Raw genomic sequence first — 17,913 nt, 5'->3', positions numbered from 1 at the left:
ACCTGATGATCATAATTAACACCACCAATGACAGGCAAATGGACATCATGTACCTTCCAATGTAATACCCTAAAAAGAAACATCACCTATGAAATTTTCTAGAAAATATTTTGAAGAAAGATACATAAACTGAATATTATTACAAAAATAAATTCAAACAATTCAAAATGAGAAAACCCTCGACCAAAAAAGGTGGAGGGGGAAAAATACATTTTTCAAAAATGGTTCTATCATCAGAAAAAATAAAGAAAGGCTGTGGACATATACCAGATTAAAGAAAGCTAAAGATACACAATAATTACGAACTACATACACTAGTTTATGTGTGACAGGATACTGGAATGTGGGCGTGGGGATATGATTATTAGACCATTATTGTGCCAACTGACAAAATTAGAATATGACCTGTACATCAGATAAATAAAGTACTATGTTGGATGTTAAATTTACTACTGTATATGGTTGTCCTATGATTATGTAAGCAAATCACCCAACTCTTAGGAAACAGACACTGAAGCATTTAGGGGCAAAGGCCATGATCATGCAATTTACCTTCCAATGAATCAGAAAAAAAGTGTGTGCATGTGTGTGTGTTTTTTGTAGTAGAACTAGGGTGTAGGCCAGAGGTATGGGGGTAAGAAGATTCACCAGAGACAAAGCAAGGAGCAGAACAAGCTGATTTACTGAAATACACTGCTGAGGGGAGCAGCGGGCTAGACAGAAGTCTGCTGTGCCATTATGTGGGTTAGCTTCCTGGCCTGGGATCCAACTCAGGCCATAGAAGTGATAGTGCTGAGACTTAATCCCTAGGCCACCAGGGAAGCACAGTGTGTGTTTTTAGATATTGTAAAGTGCAACAAAAATAAAGACAGATGCAAAAGAGATAAAATACTGATTACAGATGAATCTGTATGGGGAATATATAGGCTTTATTTGTACTACTGATTCTTGCGACTTTTAAGTTTGACATAATTTCAAAATAGTTTAAAAAATTGTCAGGGATGAGTAGGCAGCTGTTACTCTTAGAAAGGAGCAAGGATGCACACAGTAGCTACAGTGCCCTGGGGCAATCTACTAATATTTTCAAAGAGTGAGAGAGATAAATGATCTGAAATTTCTTCTAGTTCCATTTCCTAGTTCTTTAGGCTGGGGTGAAAAGCTATTTACGTATAGACTGGCCAATCAATCCTCACTGTAGAGAAGAGTATAAATAAGGAAATCATCTTTTACTAAACATTTCTACTGGTCACACAAATGTCAGGAACTGTAAAAACAGAAGGTGGAGAAAGATAATTTACTGTGAAGGACTGGAAGCTGGTTTGCTATGACAACCTGAATGCATGATAATTAGAACTAATTTGTGGTCATCAACACCATCTTAAATTCTACAAATAAGAAATCAGAAGTCTGAAAGCAGTACCATTTCCTTGTATAGTTGCACCGGTGAGACTGTATTCACAATATATAAATTCCAACCAGCCTCAGCTACAGGAGATGTTTTGCGCTTAGCACTGGTATCTTTTCTAGAACTAAAAGCAAAACAAAAGACAAGAATTATAAAATAAGATATATTTTAAAATGACAATTTTAATGGTAAATACTGGACATATAAAATAACTACGCAATTTTCATTTAATAATTTCTTCAATTTTTATAGAACACTAGTTCACAATGCCTTACAAGCCTACAATACTTAAAATTCTACAGCTCTCATTGGCTTGTCTTCAAATTCATTCCACAAGTATTCTAAATGGGCAATAAGTGCAAAAAAACAGGTAAGGCCCCTCAAAAGGAAGAAAGACTTGGCTGTGGAAAGTCCCTATGCCCAGGTATTCTCCTGCATGTAGTCTTCATGAGGCCAGCATGTCCTGCACCACAAATCTCAGCAGAAGTTCCAACAGAGTAACAGGCCAAACACTCACAGCTGCTGGGAAAACACAGAAGATGCATACAACCATGAATTTGCTTAAAACACTATCTAACCTCTTTTTTTGACTATGTGATACATTTTCTTTAGTATCAGATTTTTTTAAATATAAACCTTTGACTAAATAAATTTTCAAATAAATTATAACTTTATGACATTTTAGAAAATAAAATGTTTTTAAAACATCAAGTGTGCAAGATCACAAACTGCTTTTCCTCTTGTCAGAAAGCTTTTAGGATGAGTCTCAGACTTACTGCCCATACTAAGTCATCAATTGCCCAAGTTAAGCTTGAATTATTTCTATTACTAGAAGAAAGCACAGACATAAACACTTCTAAAATGCAAAAATTCATGTTAAAAATAAAAAAGCAACGTTTCACTTAAATATGTTTTATGCTTATCTTCCCCCAAAAAGTGCTTTCCTAAGTAAATCTTCCATTTAAAAACAATCAGATTTCATTGCATTTAAAAATATTGAATAGAAGCATAGTTAGTTTGAAGTTAAGCATTCTATTCTAAACAGTGTGAAAACAGAAAACCCAGTAGTGAACCAGAACCTACTGTTATCAAAATGCAATTTTAGAGAGGAAACTCCTCACTTCACTCTCCAGCGGGTCATCTAAGTTAACTAGTGGAATATTGCACCAGAAAGCCTGCTGGCTTGGGGCAAACTGGAATACCTCCTGATATCAGAGAATAGGCAGACTGTGCCAGAAAAGACATGGAGAAGATTCAAGCTTCAGTGAATGAGAGGTGGGTGGAGAAAGATGTCTGCAAACTGTGTTTGGGCATGATGTTGCCTTAAAACCACCACTGCCACTTAGCTATAAGCCACAGGGTGGTGGAAGCTGAATGGTGTGGGCCTACAAACCTCTGACTAAGGGGAAATACACACACAGGAGTCAGGATGTCCCAGAGTGCCTGGTCCTTGTGGAATGAACCAGGACAGTACACTGGGCTCCACTCCCCCTTCCCAAATCTCCCAATGGTATTGACAATGTAAGATTCACTGAGAATGCAGAGAGAGAACAGGATTTTTTATTTGGAACACCAGAAAAGAAGAGCTATCAGCAGTGCCACAAACACAAGCCTGTACTTCTCCACAGCATTCACAAGAGAACCTTGATGCTTCCAAGCTTCACTCTATCCCAACTCAGCATCTAGAAGATCAGATCTCAGACCTACTGAAACCTCAGTAGACCAAACACCAAAATCATATAAACATCACAGCACCACCTACTGGACAAGTAGTAGTTGTTCAATTCTAGGATCAAAAACAGCAAAATGAGAGAAAAACAAAAAACCAAAACACAACACATGACGACTTCAGACCTCAAAGGAATATGACACCACAAGGAGAGACGACAATACAGAATCCAACCAGCCATGGAAGATTTTATCTTCCTATCAGATAAAAAATTTAATATTGTCCTGGTAACTGACAGAAACACAAAGAAATAGAAGAAATACAGAAAAGCAAGTCTAAGTGATTCAAGAGAATGTAGAAAAAACTAATCCAAAGATACAGCAAAATTCAGAGAAACTAATGAATGTCATGAGAAGTGCAATTAATGAACAAAAAATAGAAGATAGAACAGATTAGATTAGAATTAAAATAGATAAGAATTTAAAATATTAGAAAGAAAAATTAGAATAGAAGATTTAAATGACAAAAATAAGATAGTTGCAGGGTATAAAAAGATCAAAAGAAGAAATAAAATTCCTGTAGAAAACTATGGCAGTCACTCAACAAATAGAGCACCAATCAGTGACCTTGAAGATAATAATGCAGAAAGAACACAGATGGCAGAAGAAAGAAAAATATGAAGAAATTATTTTTAAAATTTCAAGAACAGGGCCTCCCCTGGTGGCACAGGTGGTTGAGCGCAGCACTGTGAAGCTGTCCGCAGCCTCTGCAGTGCCAGTTCGATCCCAGCCAGCTGGCGAGGGTCCCACATGGCGTGGCAGAGCTCTCCTGTCTTGCCTGCTGCTCCTCTAAGCAGTGTATTTCATCAGTCTGCCTGTTCTGTTCCCTGCTCTGTCTCTGGTGAATCCTCTCACCCTCCCACACATCAGGCCTGTACCTGATTTCTTGTATAAATAAATATTTAAAAAAAAATTCAAGAACTATCTAATTCCATTAGAAAAAGTAACATACAGCTCATGGGTATCCCAGAAAGGGAAGAGAGTAAGAAGGGAACAGAGAACTTATTCAAAGAAATAATAGAGAAAAACTTCCCAAACCTACAGGAAGAACTAAATATAAAAGTCCATGAAGCTAAAAGAATACCGAGTTATCTAAATGCAATTACCTACACTGAGACACACAGTTGTGAAACTACTAACAGTTCAAAACAAAGAAGGAATAGCAAAGGTGGCCAGGGGGAAATATCAGGTAAGCTAAAAAGGTATACCCAACAAGCTTACCTCAGACTTCTCTGAGGAAACCCTATGGGGAAGGAGAGAATGGAATAAGCACCAAAATATATAAGACAACCATTATCCAATCTAAAAACAGACACTGGCAACAACTCAATAGTCCACTTTCACCAATGGACATACCAACCAGACAGAAAATAACAAGGAAACAATGGCCACTTAAGTTTAATATATACAAGGCACTATGCCACAAAAAAGCTGTGCACATATTCTCAGGTGTGCATGGAACATTATCCAAGACAGATCACATGTTGGATAACAAAACAAATGTCAATAAATTAATGAGGATTGAAATTATATCAATTATATCTTTTAATGAAATTATATCTTCTGTGATCACAATCATATAAAGTTAGAAATATCAGAAAAAGAAAGCTGGAAACACTTCGAAAATTGGAGATTGAATAACATACTACTGTACTGAGTGAGTAAAAATCAGTTGCATTTCTCTATGCAAACAATGACCTAGAAGAGAAAAAAATCAAGAAAACAATACCATTTACAATTACATCAAAAAGAATTAAATACCTAGGTATAAACTTAACAAAAGAGGTGAAGGAATTATACAATGAAAACTATAAAGACATGGATAAAAGAAATGGGACACCAAAAAATGGAAAGATATTGCCTTGGATTAGAAAAATCAACATTGTTAAAACGGCATCTTACTCAAAGCAAAATACAGACTCAGTGAGATCCCTATATCAAAGTTTCATGACATTCTTTAATGAAATTGAACAAACATTACTGAAATTCACCTAGAACCTAAAATGATCCCAAATAGCCAAAGCAAACAGCCAAACAAATACAGCAATATCTGTTCTCCCTAATTTCAAACTACATAACAAAGATATTAAGCAAAATAGCTAATGGTACTGGAATAAAACAGATATAAAGATGGACAGAAAAGAATGGAAAGCCTGCACTTAATCTACAGTTAATCTACAACAAAGGAATCAAGAGTATACAATGGAGTAAGAAAAGTCTCTTCAAAAATTGGTACTGGGAAAACTGCAGTCACATGGCAAAAGAATGAAACTGTATCACTATATCATATCACATAACAAAATTAACTCAAAATGGATTAAAGACTTGGAAGTAAAACCTGAAACCATAAAATACATATAAAGAAAACATAGGAAAAACACTGCATGACACTGGATTCAGTAATGTCTTTGGGGATTTGTACCCAATGGCAAGAGAAACAAAAAAGAATATAAGCAAATAAGACTACATCAAACTAAAAAGTTTCTGTACAGTGGAAAACCTATCATTTATTTCTGTACAGTGGAAAACCTATCATTTATTGCATCTGAAAAGGGGCTGATATCCAAGATTTACAAAGAACTCATATAACTCAAAAAATAGAAAAAAAAAAAAAAAAAAGCAGTAAAAAAATTGGCCGAAGTGCTGGGTAGGCACATCTCTAAGGAAGACATACAGATGGCCAAAAGGCACATTAAAAAAAATGTTAACACCACTTTTTTTTTTTCAAGATTTTATTTATTTATTTATTTATACAAGCACTGGGTACAGTCAGAAGCGTGGGAGGGTGGGAGAATTCATCAGAGCCAGAGCGGGGAACAGAACAGGCAGACTGACCAAGTACACTGCTGAGGGGAGCAGTGGGCAGCAGGAGAGGTCTGCGTGCCATGTGGGACCCCTGCCCGGCAGCCAGGGATCGAACCGGCGCTGCAGAGGCTGCGGGGCAGCTTCGCAGCCCAGCGCTCAACCGCTGTGCCACCGGGGAGGCCCAGTTAACATCACTTATTATTAGAGAAATGCAAATTAAAACCGCAATGAAATACCACATCACTCCCTTGAGAACAGTCCCTACCAAAAAGACCAGAAAAAATTAAGTGTTGGTGACGATGCGGAGAAAAAAGAAATGCTATAAATTTTTGGCAGAAACCTAAATTGGTGTAGCCCTTATGAAAAATAGCATGGAGCTTTTCCAAAATATTAAAAATACATCTACAATAAGACTTAGCATTTCTACTCTTATGTATCTACCAGAAGAATGCATAAACACTAATTCAAAGGGATAGATATACCCATATGTTCACTGTAGCACTATTTACAATGGATAAGTTATGGAAAAAATTTAGGTACTCAAGGACAGATGAGTGTATCAGAAAGATGTGGTACACGTACATAATTGAATAATATTCAGCTACAAAAAGGAAAAAAGGGTGAACGCTTGCCATTTACTACAATATGGACAGAACTAGAGGAGATAATGCTAAGCAAAATAAGTCAGGGGGACAAAGACAAATACTAGATGATTTCACCTCTAGGTGGAATATAGAGAAATTAAAAAAAAAAGGTCAGACAGAACCAAACTGTAACAAACCTTGGAAGTCTGACTATAAAAGAAGGGAGGATGGAGAAAATGGTGTAGATGGGGTCCGATTAACTATGGTGGTAGACTGTGGGTGCCTTTGTGGTATGCATGAACCTGAACCTCTGAATCATATGCAATGACATAAATCAATGCTATTGCAACAAAAATAAATAAAAATTAAAAGTGAAGACTGGCAATCAAAACAATCCTAAATGTTTATGTGTTAAAAATGAGTGATCCTTTAATTCCTCAACACACATTAAACTGACTTCACAAAAAAAAAAAAAAGGAATTTTATTTTAAGGTATATCAGCACATATCTAACATTATGTATGAGCTTAAGGTAAGAAATACATTACTGGGCCTCCGCGGTGGTGCAGCGGGTTGAGTGTAGCGCTGTGAAGCTGTCCGCAGCCTCTGCAGTACAGGTTCGATTCCCAGCCGGCCAGGGAGATTCCCACATGGTGTGACAGACCTCTCCTGTCTCACCCCTTGCTCCCTTCAGTGGTGTACTTCCGTCTGTCTGCCTGTTCTGCTCCCTGCTCTGTCTCTGGTGAATTCTCTCACCCTCCCGTGCCTCTGGCCTATACCCCAGTATAAATAAATAAATAAATCTTTAAAATAAATATAAATAAATATTTACCTTTATAAATAAATAAATCTTTTTAAAAAAAGAAATATATTGACTTCTTTTGAAATTATTGTGGCAATCATTTCACTTCAGTTACAAATGTGTAAGTGAAGTCCATATGCTGTACACCTTAAAGTTCTACAGTGCTTTATGTCAATGAAATCCTGATAAAAATAAAAAAATAAATGAATTTTAAAAAATTATTCCTGCATGTAATAACAAAAAAGCATTTCTTTTGAAATAAAATAATCTTTGGGTAAACATTTAATGACTTAAAGGTAAAAGAAAAAAAAGTCAGCAAAGCTCCTTGTAGTTTAGATTAGCATTAGAGGTTCTGCTTTCTCCCATTATTTACAGACAAAAGGACAGAAAAGTAGGTTCTTTAACTTCTTACCTAAAAATACCACAAATACTTACGGAAACTATTTTATTATTTTTATCTCGTGAAAACCATATTCTTCCAAAAGTTCCAAAGTCAATTATAAAGGATAATACAGAGATTTTTAGTACCTTCTTTCCATTCTCTGAACAAAGAACATCACAGAAAACTCATATGATCATTCAAAGTTTTGATTTAAAAAATGATAAACTAAGACAATATAAAATATACCAGTAGATATAACAATATTGATTCCAAAAACTCTGGCAGAAGTGTTTGGGGGCAAGGGGATGCTTACAGAAGCCTCTTGGGTGATTCTCTTCTCTCTGGAGTAGGCTCAGAGTCTGCCTTAGTCAAAAGTATGACATGGTTTTTAAAGTGACAAATGGCTTTCAAGCCTATGAAGAGCTGTATTCTCAAAGCACAAATATCCATACTGACAGGCGGGCAAGCCTAGTAAGGAAAAAACATAAATTTAACCAAGAAATAGAGGTATATGAAATTTAATCCTCAAAAAACATTGCTTATTTGATAAAATCTCTTCTGTCCTTCCCCATAGAAAAATAATTCAAATTCCAATTCTTATCAGAGTAAGGAGGCTATCCTATGTAAACACATGCAACCAACTATCTATTTCATGTGTTTTTGACTAGATGAATGCAGAAAGCAGTATACTTTAGCCCCTCACTGCTATAGGACTCCTGGAAGAGCAGTTATGGTCTGGTATCTGCCACCCAGGGAAGACTCTACTCAGAGAAGGCTGGCTCAGGGGTGTGCCAAATGGGATAAACCAGACAGCATAAAAGGACATTCTACTGCACAGAGAATACGTGAAATAGTTCTTAATGAATGGTATATAGTAGGAAAAAGCTTGCACATTCTGAAGGCCTTTAACTCTTTATGTGTGACTATTGCATGGAATGGCTGACAGGCTAGATGTTGTCAAGTAAATTCAAGGAAACCCTGGGCCAGCAGCTCCATTCAAACAGAATGGAGAAGAAAGATAATGAAAGAGTTCTTTCTGAGAGCTCAAGAAATGAAGCTGCCAGGTTCCTGTCCTTTCCTCCATTAATGGGATTTTGATTCTGAGGTCATCTTCCTGTTTCTTTCCCTTCATAAAAAGTACCTGGGGAAATACTTCCATCTACTTTCCTTATTCCTCTAAATAGTTAAGGTGACCGTGGCTACTGCTGAGGAGCCAGAATCTTAGGATTCTCAGAAGAAAGGGAAATGAAGATCCCATATACTCTCAACCAGACTCTAAGGTGGTGAAACCTCTCAGACAGCACAGCAGCAAAGCCTGAATTAGCACACAGGCTACCCAACCACGTGCTCGCTCATGAGGCAGCTAGGACTTCAGAATGGTGAAGGTTTGGGGAAGGCATCAGCATCACTGTCCCTCTCACTGTCACCTCCATGCACACAGGGCTCAAGAGCAGCACCCGTCAGTTGCCACACTCTGCTCTTTTCTCCCCTTCCTCTTTTCCATTTTCCTTTCCATTATTTTTATGAGACCCTGAGAAGACCTAAAATTATGATATATTTTTTTCAAATGTAGTTTGATCCAACAACGGCCTATTATATCTCTCCTCACTCCACCATAACCATCTATGTAAGCCTATGTCTTTCAGAGCTATATGTATTTAAAAAAAAAAAACAGGGAAAGCTGGGAGAACCGAGAACAAAGAATCTGTCAGCTTTCCAGTTTCATTAGGGAAATAGACTAATTTCTTGAAAAGGTTATATGTTCTGGTTTCCCAAGAGGCTAAAGGTAGGCAGGAAGCCTGGTCAGCAATATAAAGCTCCATAACAAAAAGGAGTTACTGAGAACTAAGGTACAATATCCATAAAACACTACCATACATCACACTAAGGGCAACAGTGACAGCACCTCAGACACATTAAGCATCACATAGGAGCTATTTTGTTAACATAAACATCATTATTTAACATGTATTTTTCCAGGAAAAGGCCTTCCAGGTGCTAGATAGATATAAACTTGTGAAATACAGGTCATTATCATTTTAGGGTTTCCTACAGCATATTTAGTCATAATAAACATTCATCAAGTAGTTTAAATTTCAGAGATGAAATAGCATATTTGAGAAATATTATGCAAATGATATATTTCTAAGAGCAGAAATTCAAGGTCAGAAACATAAAATTTCATGATAAAATTGCCTATTTTTATTTTGTGGCTAAGAGCTTTTTAGAGACTAAGCATATTGCTTCTCACACCAAAAAATGAGGTTATTGATCAAGCAAATCATTAACTCTTAGACTAAGACTGTGCAAATACAAAAGGCTATCAAAGGTTTGTAAAATAACAAAAGAATTATTAGCATATCTGATAATAGCAGAAATAAATCATTTTAATGCACTCTCCTCAATTCCATACTTGTGAATATACTGATTTTTGCACTTCTTTGTTAATAGCTCTATACCACTGCCACCAATATTTCTGCTAACAAAAAATAAAATCATAGTATACTACAATTTTAAGTGCCCTCACTAGTTAACTATATATATTCTTTAGCAAACTATAAAAACTATGCACTATATCAATTTTGAGTGCATAGTTTTCAAAGAATCTTAAAAACTGTCATCTAAACCACAAATCACAAAATGCTTACTATTTTACATCTAAAAGTTCTAATTCAATAAACAAAACCATAAGACATTTAATATTAACCAGCTTAGATCCAAGAGTAAGTTTGCAAGCATTCATATGTTCCTCTTGGATCCTATGATTTCACGTCATCATAAGCCAGTTCTAACCTTCAGGGTGGTGTCCCCATATGGGTCCTCCTCGCGAGCTGCCGCCGCACTACACCGCACTGTGAAGCACTGCAGGTTGTTACTAAGGAAGAAAAGAAAGGCCACTTAGCAAAGCAGAGAGCAATAACTAATCTGCCCAGAGTGGAAGGATTTTCTAGGAAAAACAACAATGGCAGGTCTGGGTATTTAAGTATTTGACAAATGATAACAGGTCAGACTTTTTTTTTTTTTAAGATTTATTTATTTATTTATTTGTTTGTTTATTTATTTATTTATGCAAGTACTGGGTACAGTCAGAAGCTTGGGAGGGTGAGAGAATTCACCAGAGCCAGAGCAGGGAGCAGAACAGACAGACTGACAAAATACACTGCAGAGGGGAGCAGCGGGTGGCAGGAGAGGTCTGCGCGCAATGTGGGACACTCACCTGATGGCCGGGGATCGAACCAGTGCTACAGAGGCTGCAGGCAGCTTCGCAACCCAGAGCTCAACTGCTGTGCCACCTGGAAGGCCCTAGACTTTATTTTTAACAAGAGTGCCTCAGAATCCCTGTGGAGTGACTTTAAAATATTTAATTTGTCCCCACCTAACTCCTACTGACTCATAACCTCTAGGAGCTGAATCTAAACATGTATATTCTACAAAAATCTATGTGTGACTCTGATATACATCCTAATTAAGAAGCATGGTTCTGGGTCATGCTTTTACAAACTCATACCTCCAGGATCTGCCCAGAGAGGTAACTTTCAAAGCCAAGATTAGAATCCAAGTTTCTTGACTATTTACCTCTATCCCACTCATTTCAGGATGAAACTCAGCCAGGATTACGCTGGATAACACATTGGGATTACAAAAATAGGATTTCAATGGTAATGAAATTTAGAAATTATTGGGAAAATCCTCAGAAATACCTGTCCTGCAGCCAGTTTTAAAGAGGAGGGCATGGAAGATGCATGAATAGTTCATGTCTCTGAAGAACACAGCCAAATTAGATTCCAGGTGACCTCCTTCCTAAGACTCCTCTAGCTCTTTCCACAACCCCACGCTGCATAGGAAAATGAAACGGGAACTCACAGTAAGTGCACAGTAGATGCCTGGTGACTTGTGGATAAGTTAACATTCGAACACTGATGTTAAAAATATTAATAGTTGGGCCTCCCTGGTGGCGCAGCGGTTGAGCGCTGGGTTGCGAGGCTGCCCACAGCCTCTGCAGCGCTGGTTCGATCCCCGGCTGCTCCCGGCCACTGGAGGAGGGTCCCGCATGGCGCGCAGACCTCTCCTGCCGCCCCCTGCTCCCCTCAGCAGTGTATTTCGGTCTTTCTGCCTGCTCTGCTCCCTGCTCTGGCTCTGGTAAGTTCTCTCGCCCTCCCGCACTTCTGACTGTACCCAGTGCTTGTATAAATAAATAAATAAAATAAATCTTAAAAGAAAGAAAATCAAACCTATTATCTAAAAAAAAAAAATAATAGTTAACTTTAAAACTGCAACAAAGCCTATCTTGTAGTAGGTTCACTGGAATGATTTTTTACAACAAATTTGAAACTAGGACAAGTGAAAATGAGCTCTGCTTAAATAAAAAATAAAGGACTAAAGCAAACCTAACAATGATCTTAAAATAGAAGAAATACTTCAAAGAAGAAATGAAGAAAAATGGAGAGAAAAGCTAAAGACCGTATTAAACTATATACCATGTAGGAAGTTCAAAGAAATGTAGGTCCAAATTAAAAATAAAGAAACAAATAAACTCAAACAAGCTAACCAATGTTACATCAATTCACCCCTGTAAGAATGACCTGTATCAAAAAACAAAACAAAACAAAACAAAAAAACCACAACAACAATAAATGTTGCAAGGATGTGGATAAAAAGGAACACTCCTCCATTATTGATGGGAACGCAATTTGATGCAGTCTCTATGGAAAATGGTATAGAGATAAGCTTAAAAAAATAAAAATGGAAATCCCATATGATACAGCCATACCTCTGCTAGGTATGTACCCAAAGAATATAAAAACATTAATACAAAGACTTACATTTATAGGACTTCCCTGGTGGCCATACCTCTGCTAGATATGTACCCAAAGAATATGAAAACATTAATACAAAGTCTTACATTTATAGGGCCTCCCTGGTGGGGCAGGCGGTTGAGCGCAGCGCTGTGAAGCTGTCCGCAGCCTCCGCAGCGCGGGTTCGATTCCCGGCCAGCCAGAGAAATACCCACATGGTGCGGCAGACCTCTCCTATCTTGCCCGCTGCTCCCCTCAGCAGTATACTTGGGTCTATCTGCCTGTTCTGTTCCCTGCTGTCTCTGGTAAATCCTCTCACCCTCCTGTGCCTCTGACCTGTACACTATTGTACAAATAAAATAACTCTTTAAAAAAAAACAAAAACAAAATAAAGACATACATTTATAGCAGCACTGTCCACAACTGCCATGTCATGCAACTAATCTAAGTACCTATCAACAGATGATTGGATAAAGAAATTGTGGAATATATACTTGATTCAATATTACTCAGCTATTAAAAAGGATGAAATACTGCATTTTCGGACAAAATGATGGACCTTGGAGTGATTACACCAACCAAGCAAAATAAAGTCAGAAAGTGAACTATCAGATGGTTTCACATATACCTAAAGAATATAAACAGCAAAAAAAATATATACTGGCAAAGTACACCAAAAACAATTCTTAGATTTAGTGAAAAATATACTGATTACCAGAGGGATCTGGGGGGAAGGAGGAATAGACAGGAAAAGCAAAGGGATAAGGGAGGGGCATAGGAGGTTTGGTGGAGGGTGAGTGAAACATGTGCACACATGGAGAAGTACGAAAGTAACCCCAAAGTTACACAGACATATAAATGACTGAAAATTAAGTTTTTAAAAAGGAGAATAAAAAATACTTATTTTAACAAGAAAAGTATTCTGAAATTGTCACACTTGGGACACTTTGCACTAAGAGATATCAGAACTCTCTTCATCTGTTTGTTGAGGCTGTCACTTCGGCCTCAGATAACTGCCATCTCTGTCCATTTCCACAAAATTTCTGGAACAGGACCTCTGAAGTCACTGACAATAGCTAGGACAGTAGCACCAACACCAATAAATCTAATATAGAGAGCTAGCACACCAAGAAAGTAAACTGAATGGGAGACTGGAACAAAAAAGCATCTGCAGAAGGGTCAGAGAGTAGGGTAGAGTAGTCACATACGAGCCAAGGTGACCACAAGGATAAATGATCTTTAGGGTCTGGAGAGGAAACGGCTGGGCCCCCTGACTTTCTACCACCCATGTAACACAGCTGTTGGCTACTGCTGGAATATTAAGCTTCAGTATAAGAGAAGATATAAAGTATGTAAATTGAAATATTTTAGCATATAAAGATGTCCAAGATATGCTTCAAGTGAAGCAAGTTGCCAAGCAACAGGTCTCATATGATCCATTTCCATGAAAAATAAATCACAGTAGTATATGAATTGTTAAAAAAAAAAAAAGTTGGATGACTTTTCACTAATTGTTGATGTGGCTGACTCTGAGAAGTAGGATCACAGGGTATTTTCCAATTATATATTTCTATGAGGAGATCACTTTACATTATTTTGAGTCTTAAAACTTTTTTATTACCTTTTTTAAGGTATATAAATATACGACTCTAAGAAACTTTTCAAACTTTAAGAAACTTCTATGTCAAGCCATTTCTAAAATATATCTACTGGATAAAATAAAAAATATGTAAAAATGAGTTCAACCATACAGGATTTCAAAAATAGGTGTGGAGATCCTTATCAAGAATCTGAGTTTACATACAACTGCTATTCTAATGTTTAATGCCTCCACAGTAAAATTAATAATTTCAGCATATCCTTTGGTGTGGTATTAGGAAAATCTTCAGTAATATCCCACACCTGGAGGGAGGTAAAACCCACACATGAGTCCTTCAAATCCATGTAATAATATTTTCAAGACACTGCACTCCAAACCAGTTCATGACATATCCTTCACCGTGTGTGGGGACAGGAAAGGAGAAGTTCAGAGGGTCCAATCACTTATTTCAGTGTTGTGCACATCTATGCAATCAGATGAAGAAAAGATGGACAGTCTTTTGTATCAATAGTTTAGACAGAAATTATTATTTTACAGGCCTCCCTGGTGGCACTGGGGGTTAAGTCTCAGCCTGAGTTCTATCCCCAGCCAGGGAGCTGACCCACATATGGCGCAGCAGACCTCTCCTGTCTCACCCGCTGCTCCCCTTATCAGCGTGTTTCAGTAGATCTGCCTGTTCTGTTCCCCACTCTCTCTCTGGTGAATCCCCTCACCCCACACATCTCTGGCCTACACCCCAGTTCTTCTATACAAAATAAATAAAATCTTGCTACAGTTTCCTAAGTTCTTCTGTACTACTGAAAATCTCTTCCTTCTCTTGCTTCCAAAGATGACCTTTGCCAGAGTTTAGTTTTCCAATTACTTTTCTGTCTACACACTCTTAAAGCCATGCTCATTACTTTGATAATCAGCTCTTTTTTGATAGTAATAAATGTCTAAGCTTTCCTCTCTTCTCCAATCTTCAGTCCTATGTGTCTAAAGTCTCCTTTAGATTACCTCTTGAAATTCCCTAAGCACCTAAAACTCAAATGTTTAAACCAAACTTCTCTATCACCTTATGCTACATCAGACTCCATTCTTCCATAAAAGCAGGCTCAAAACTTTGGTAGGGTTTTTCTTACCTCCTCCTTTCCATTACTCCCTCAAAACTAAGTCTTATAATTCTCTAACCAAAGCCTCTTCTATTCTTCCTTCTCCTCTCAGTGCTACTGCCCTGCCTGAATACAGCCCAGCATTACCCTCACCTGAACCACTCCAATAACTACTTAGAGATTCAGTCCATCTTCCAGTGACCACCATTAATTTACCTAAAGCAATGTTCTAATAACATCCCTTTCATTGATCAAAACCTTTAAAAATTCCTTAGTTTATGTTTCTAAGGCCCAAGCTACCTCTTAGCATTATTTTACCACTTCTCTATGTTTCAACTCCTTCATATTTAAAGAATATAAGTATACAATAATTGGAAACTGAGAAGACTAGTTACTGCTACTCTGTACACATAAGAAACATTCCAATAGCATTTCCACTCAAAACAGAAGTGGGGAGTAAAGGGAAACACCCATTCTGGAAGCAGGTATCAGAATCTCCAAGTGTGTCCTGTGCTGACTGAAATATACTCCAGCACCTGCTGGAGATCTGATACTGCCACTCAGCTAAAGGGAAGGGAAAAAAAACTGTTTTATACAATAAAATTTTAGATGCTTCTACAGAATTGGATATAGCATTTCTTTATAGTCATTCCTTATATCTATAATGTCCTTTTCTTACAATCTCCAAATCCAACTATCAAATTATAACTAACTTTCAGGCCTCACTTAAAACACAAAAAAACTGAGACATGACTCAGTCAAGAAGTATTTTCCCCCTCTCAGAGCCTATCCTACTTTCAAGAATCTCAAGACATTCTTCATAAATCTCCTAGCATTTGTGCTCCTTATATCATGTCTCTGACTATGTTTTTACTTTGGAAAGTAGTTTGTAAGCTTAAGAAGACTGAAAAAGGACTGGTGATGGTTCACAGCTGAATGGGTGGTGGGAATTTCACAGGCACTATAACAGATAAAAATGCATACAATGTACAAAAATGAAAAATTATATAAAATTATATAAAATAAAAAAATTATTTAAAAAAGACCATAAGAATTTACAGAAAAATAAATGACTCAAACACCACCAGGTGATACTGCTACATACCTTGTAATAACATGCAAAAACTGTGGCGTGAGCACTGCCTGCTGAGATTTCTCAGGATACTGGTAGACTGACATTAATTCAACAGACTTGACAACCATGTAGAGATAGCCCACGTGAGGTAATGAAAAGAAACAAAAAAGACTCAGCAACTTTTCTTCCTGAGATGAATTTTTTCTATCAGAAGTAAAAGAACCTGTGTGGAAAAGAAAACACCACAAAATCACTAAATAAAGCAATCAATACCTTGACTTTTCTATGTAAAAATTCTGTGTGGTTAACCAGAGTTGCTAGGAGGGATTTGTTCTTAATAGAAGAATGACAATAAGAGATGAAAAAGGAACATAACATTGGTTATCTCAGTTAAAAAAAGGAGTAGTACAATTAGAATATCATTTTGCAACTGCTAATAAACAAACAGATTAGATAATAATCACCAGTGCCTATTAGCATCACAAAGGAATCAATCAGATATTAATACCTACCTCCTAAGAGAACTGAATGCTACTTGTGTTAATGAAATATAAACATTCAACACTATCAAGAGAAATACAGTGTGAGCTATATATGTAATTTAGGGTTTTCTATTAATTGCTTTTAAAAACGTTTAACAAGAAAAATACAAAATGTAGTAATAGATTTTAACTCAAGCATATGCAAAGATTTCAATAAGAAATAAAAAAAATTAGTTATTTTATATTTGTTTTTGTTATACTAAGTGTTCAAGATCTACTGTTTGATTTACATTTATAGGACATCTCAATTCAGACTAATCACATTTTAAGCACTCAATTGCTACATGCTGCTACTTGCAACCATGCTGAACAGTGCAACTTCAGGTCTAACTACCAAATCACAGGCCAATACAGAAGATATAGGAACATGGTAAATGATATTGTGAGTATTCAATTAGTACAAACTAGTACAGTTTCTTGCTAACTACACCATAACTAAAAGTGAAACAGGGGCCTCCCCTAGTGGCGCAGCGGTTGAGCGCTGTGCTGCGAAGCTGCCCACAGCCTCCGCAGTGCCCGTTCAATCCCCGGCCACCGTGAGGGTCCCACTTGGCGCGACAGACCTCTCCTGCCGCGCACGCTGCTCCCCTCAGTAATGTATTTCATCGGTCTGCTTGTTCTGTTTCCCGCTCTGGCTCTAGTGAATTCTTTCACCCTCCCATGCTTCTGACTGTACCCAGTGCTTGTATAAATAAATAAATAAATCTTAAAAAAAAAGTGGAACAGGCAGAACCTATACAGAACCTGTATTTCAAAAAAGATGTAAAAGACATAGCAATCAATCACAATGTATAAACCTTATTTGGAATCTTAAGAAAAAATTTTAGACAATCAGGGAAATTAACATGGCATTTGAAGACATCTATGTATTTTTTATTAATATGAACTGGCATTTGAGGTTCCTTTTAAAAATCCTTTTCTCGGGCCTCCCCGGTGGCGCAGCGGTTGAGCGCTGGGTTGCGAAGCTGCCCACGGCCTCTGCGGCCCCGGTTCGATCCCCGGCTGCTCCCCGGCCACCAGAGGAGGGTCCCACATGGCGCGCAGACCTCTCCTGCCGCCCGCTGCTCCCCTCAGCAGTGTACTTCGGTGCTTCTGCCTGCTCTG

At 37.5% G+C, this 17,913-nt stretch overlaps 1 protein-coding gene across 4 annotated transcripts in view; it reads right to left on the bottom strand.

Annotated features, from left to right (window-relative positions):
- The window catches only part of HPS3 (HPS3 biogenesis of lysosomal organelles complex 2 subunit 1), a gene marked incomplete at both ends in the record, with an annotated part of 46,147 nt that overhangs the window by 17,465 nt on the left and 10,769 nt on the right, over positions 1–17,913 (bottom strand). For 3 of the 4 annotated variants that reach the window (XM_084231782.1, XM_084231783.1, XM_084231785.1), the window contains 4 exons: positions 1,421–1,529; positions 8,019–8,173; positions 10,499–10,580; positions 16,298–16,490. In XM_084231782.1, the coding sequence (XP_084087908.1) occupies positions 1,421–1,529; positions 8,019–8,173; positions 10,499–10,580; positions 16,298–16,490 (539 nt within the window). The remainder of the gene's footprint in view (positions 1–1,420; positions 1,530–8,018; positions 8,174–10,498; positions 10,581–16,297; positions 16,491–17,913) is intronic. The other variant, XM_084231784.1, reaches the window with a different exon arrangement.

This window comes from Talpa europaea (genome assembly GCF_964194135.1).
Source record: "Talpa europaea genome assembly, chromosome: 4".
Taxonomy (NCBI): Eukaryota; Metazoa; Chordata; class Mammalia; order Eulipotyphla; family Talpidae; genus Talpa; species Talpa europaea.
The sequence above is the reverse complement of the archived record's forward strand: the minus strand, read 5'-3'. Positions and strand labels throughout refer to the sequence as shown.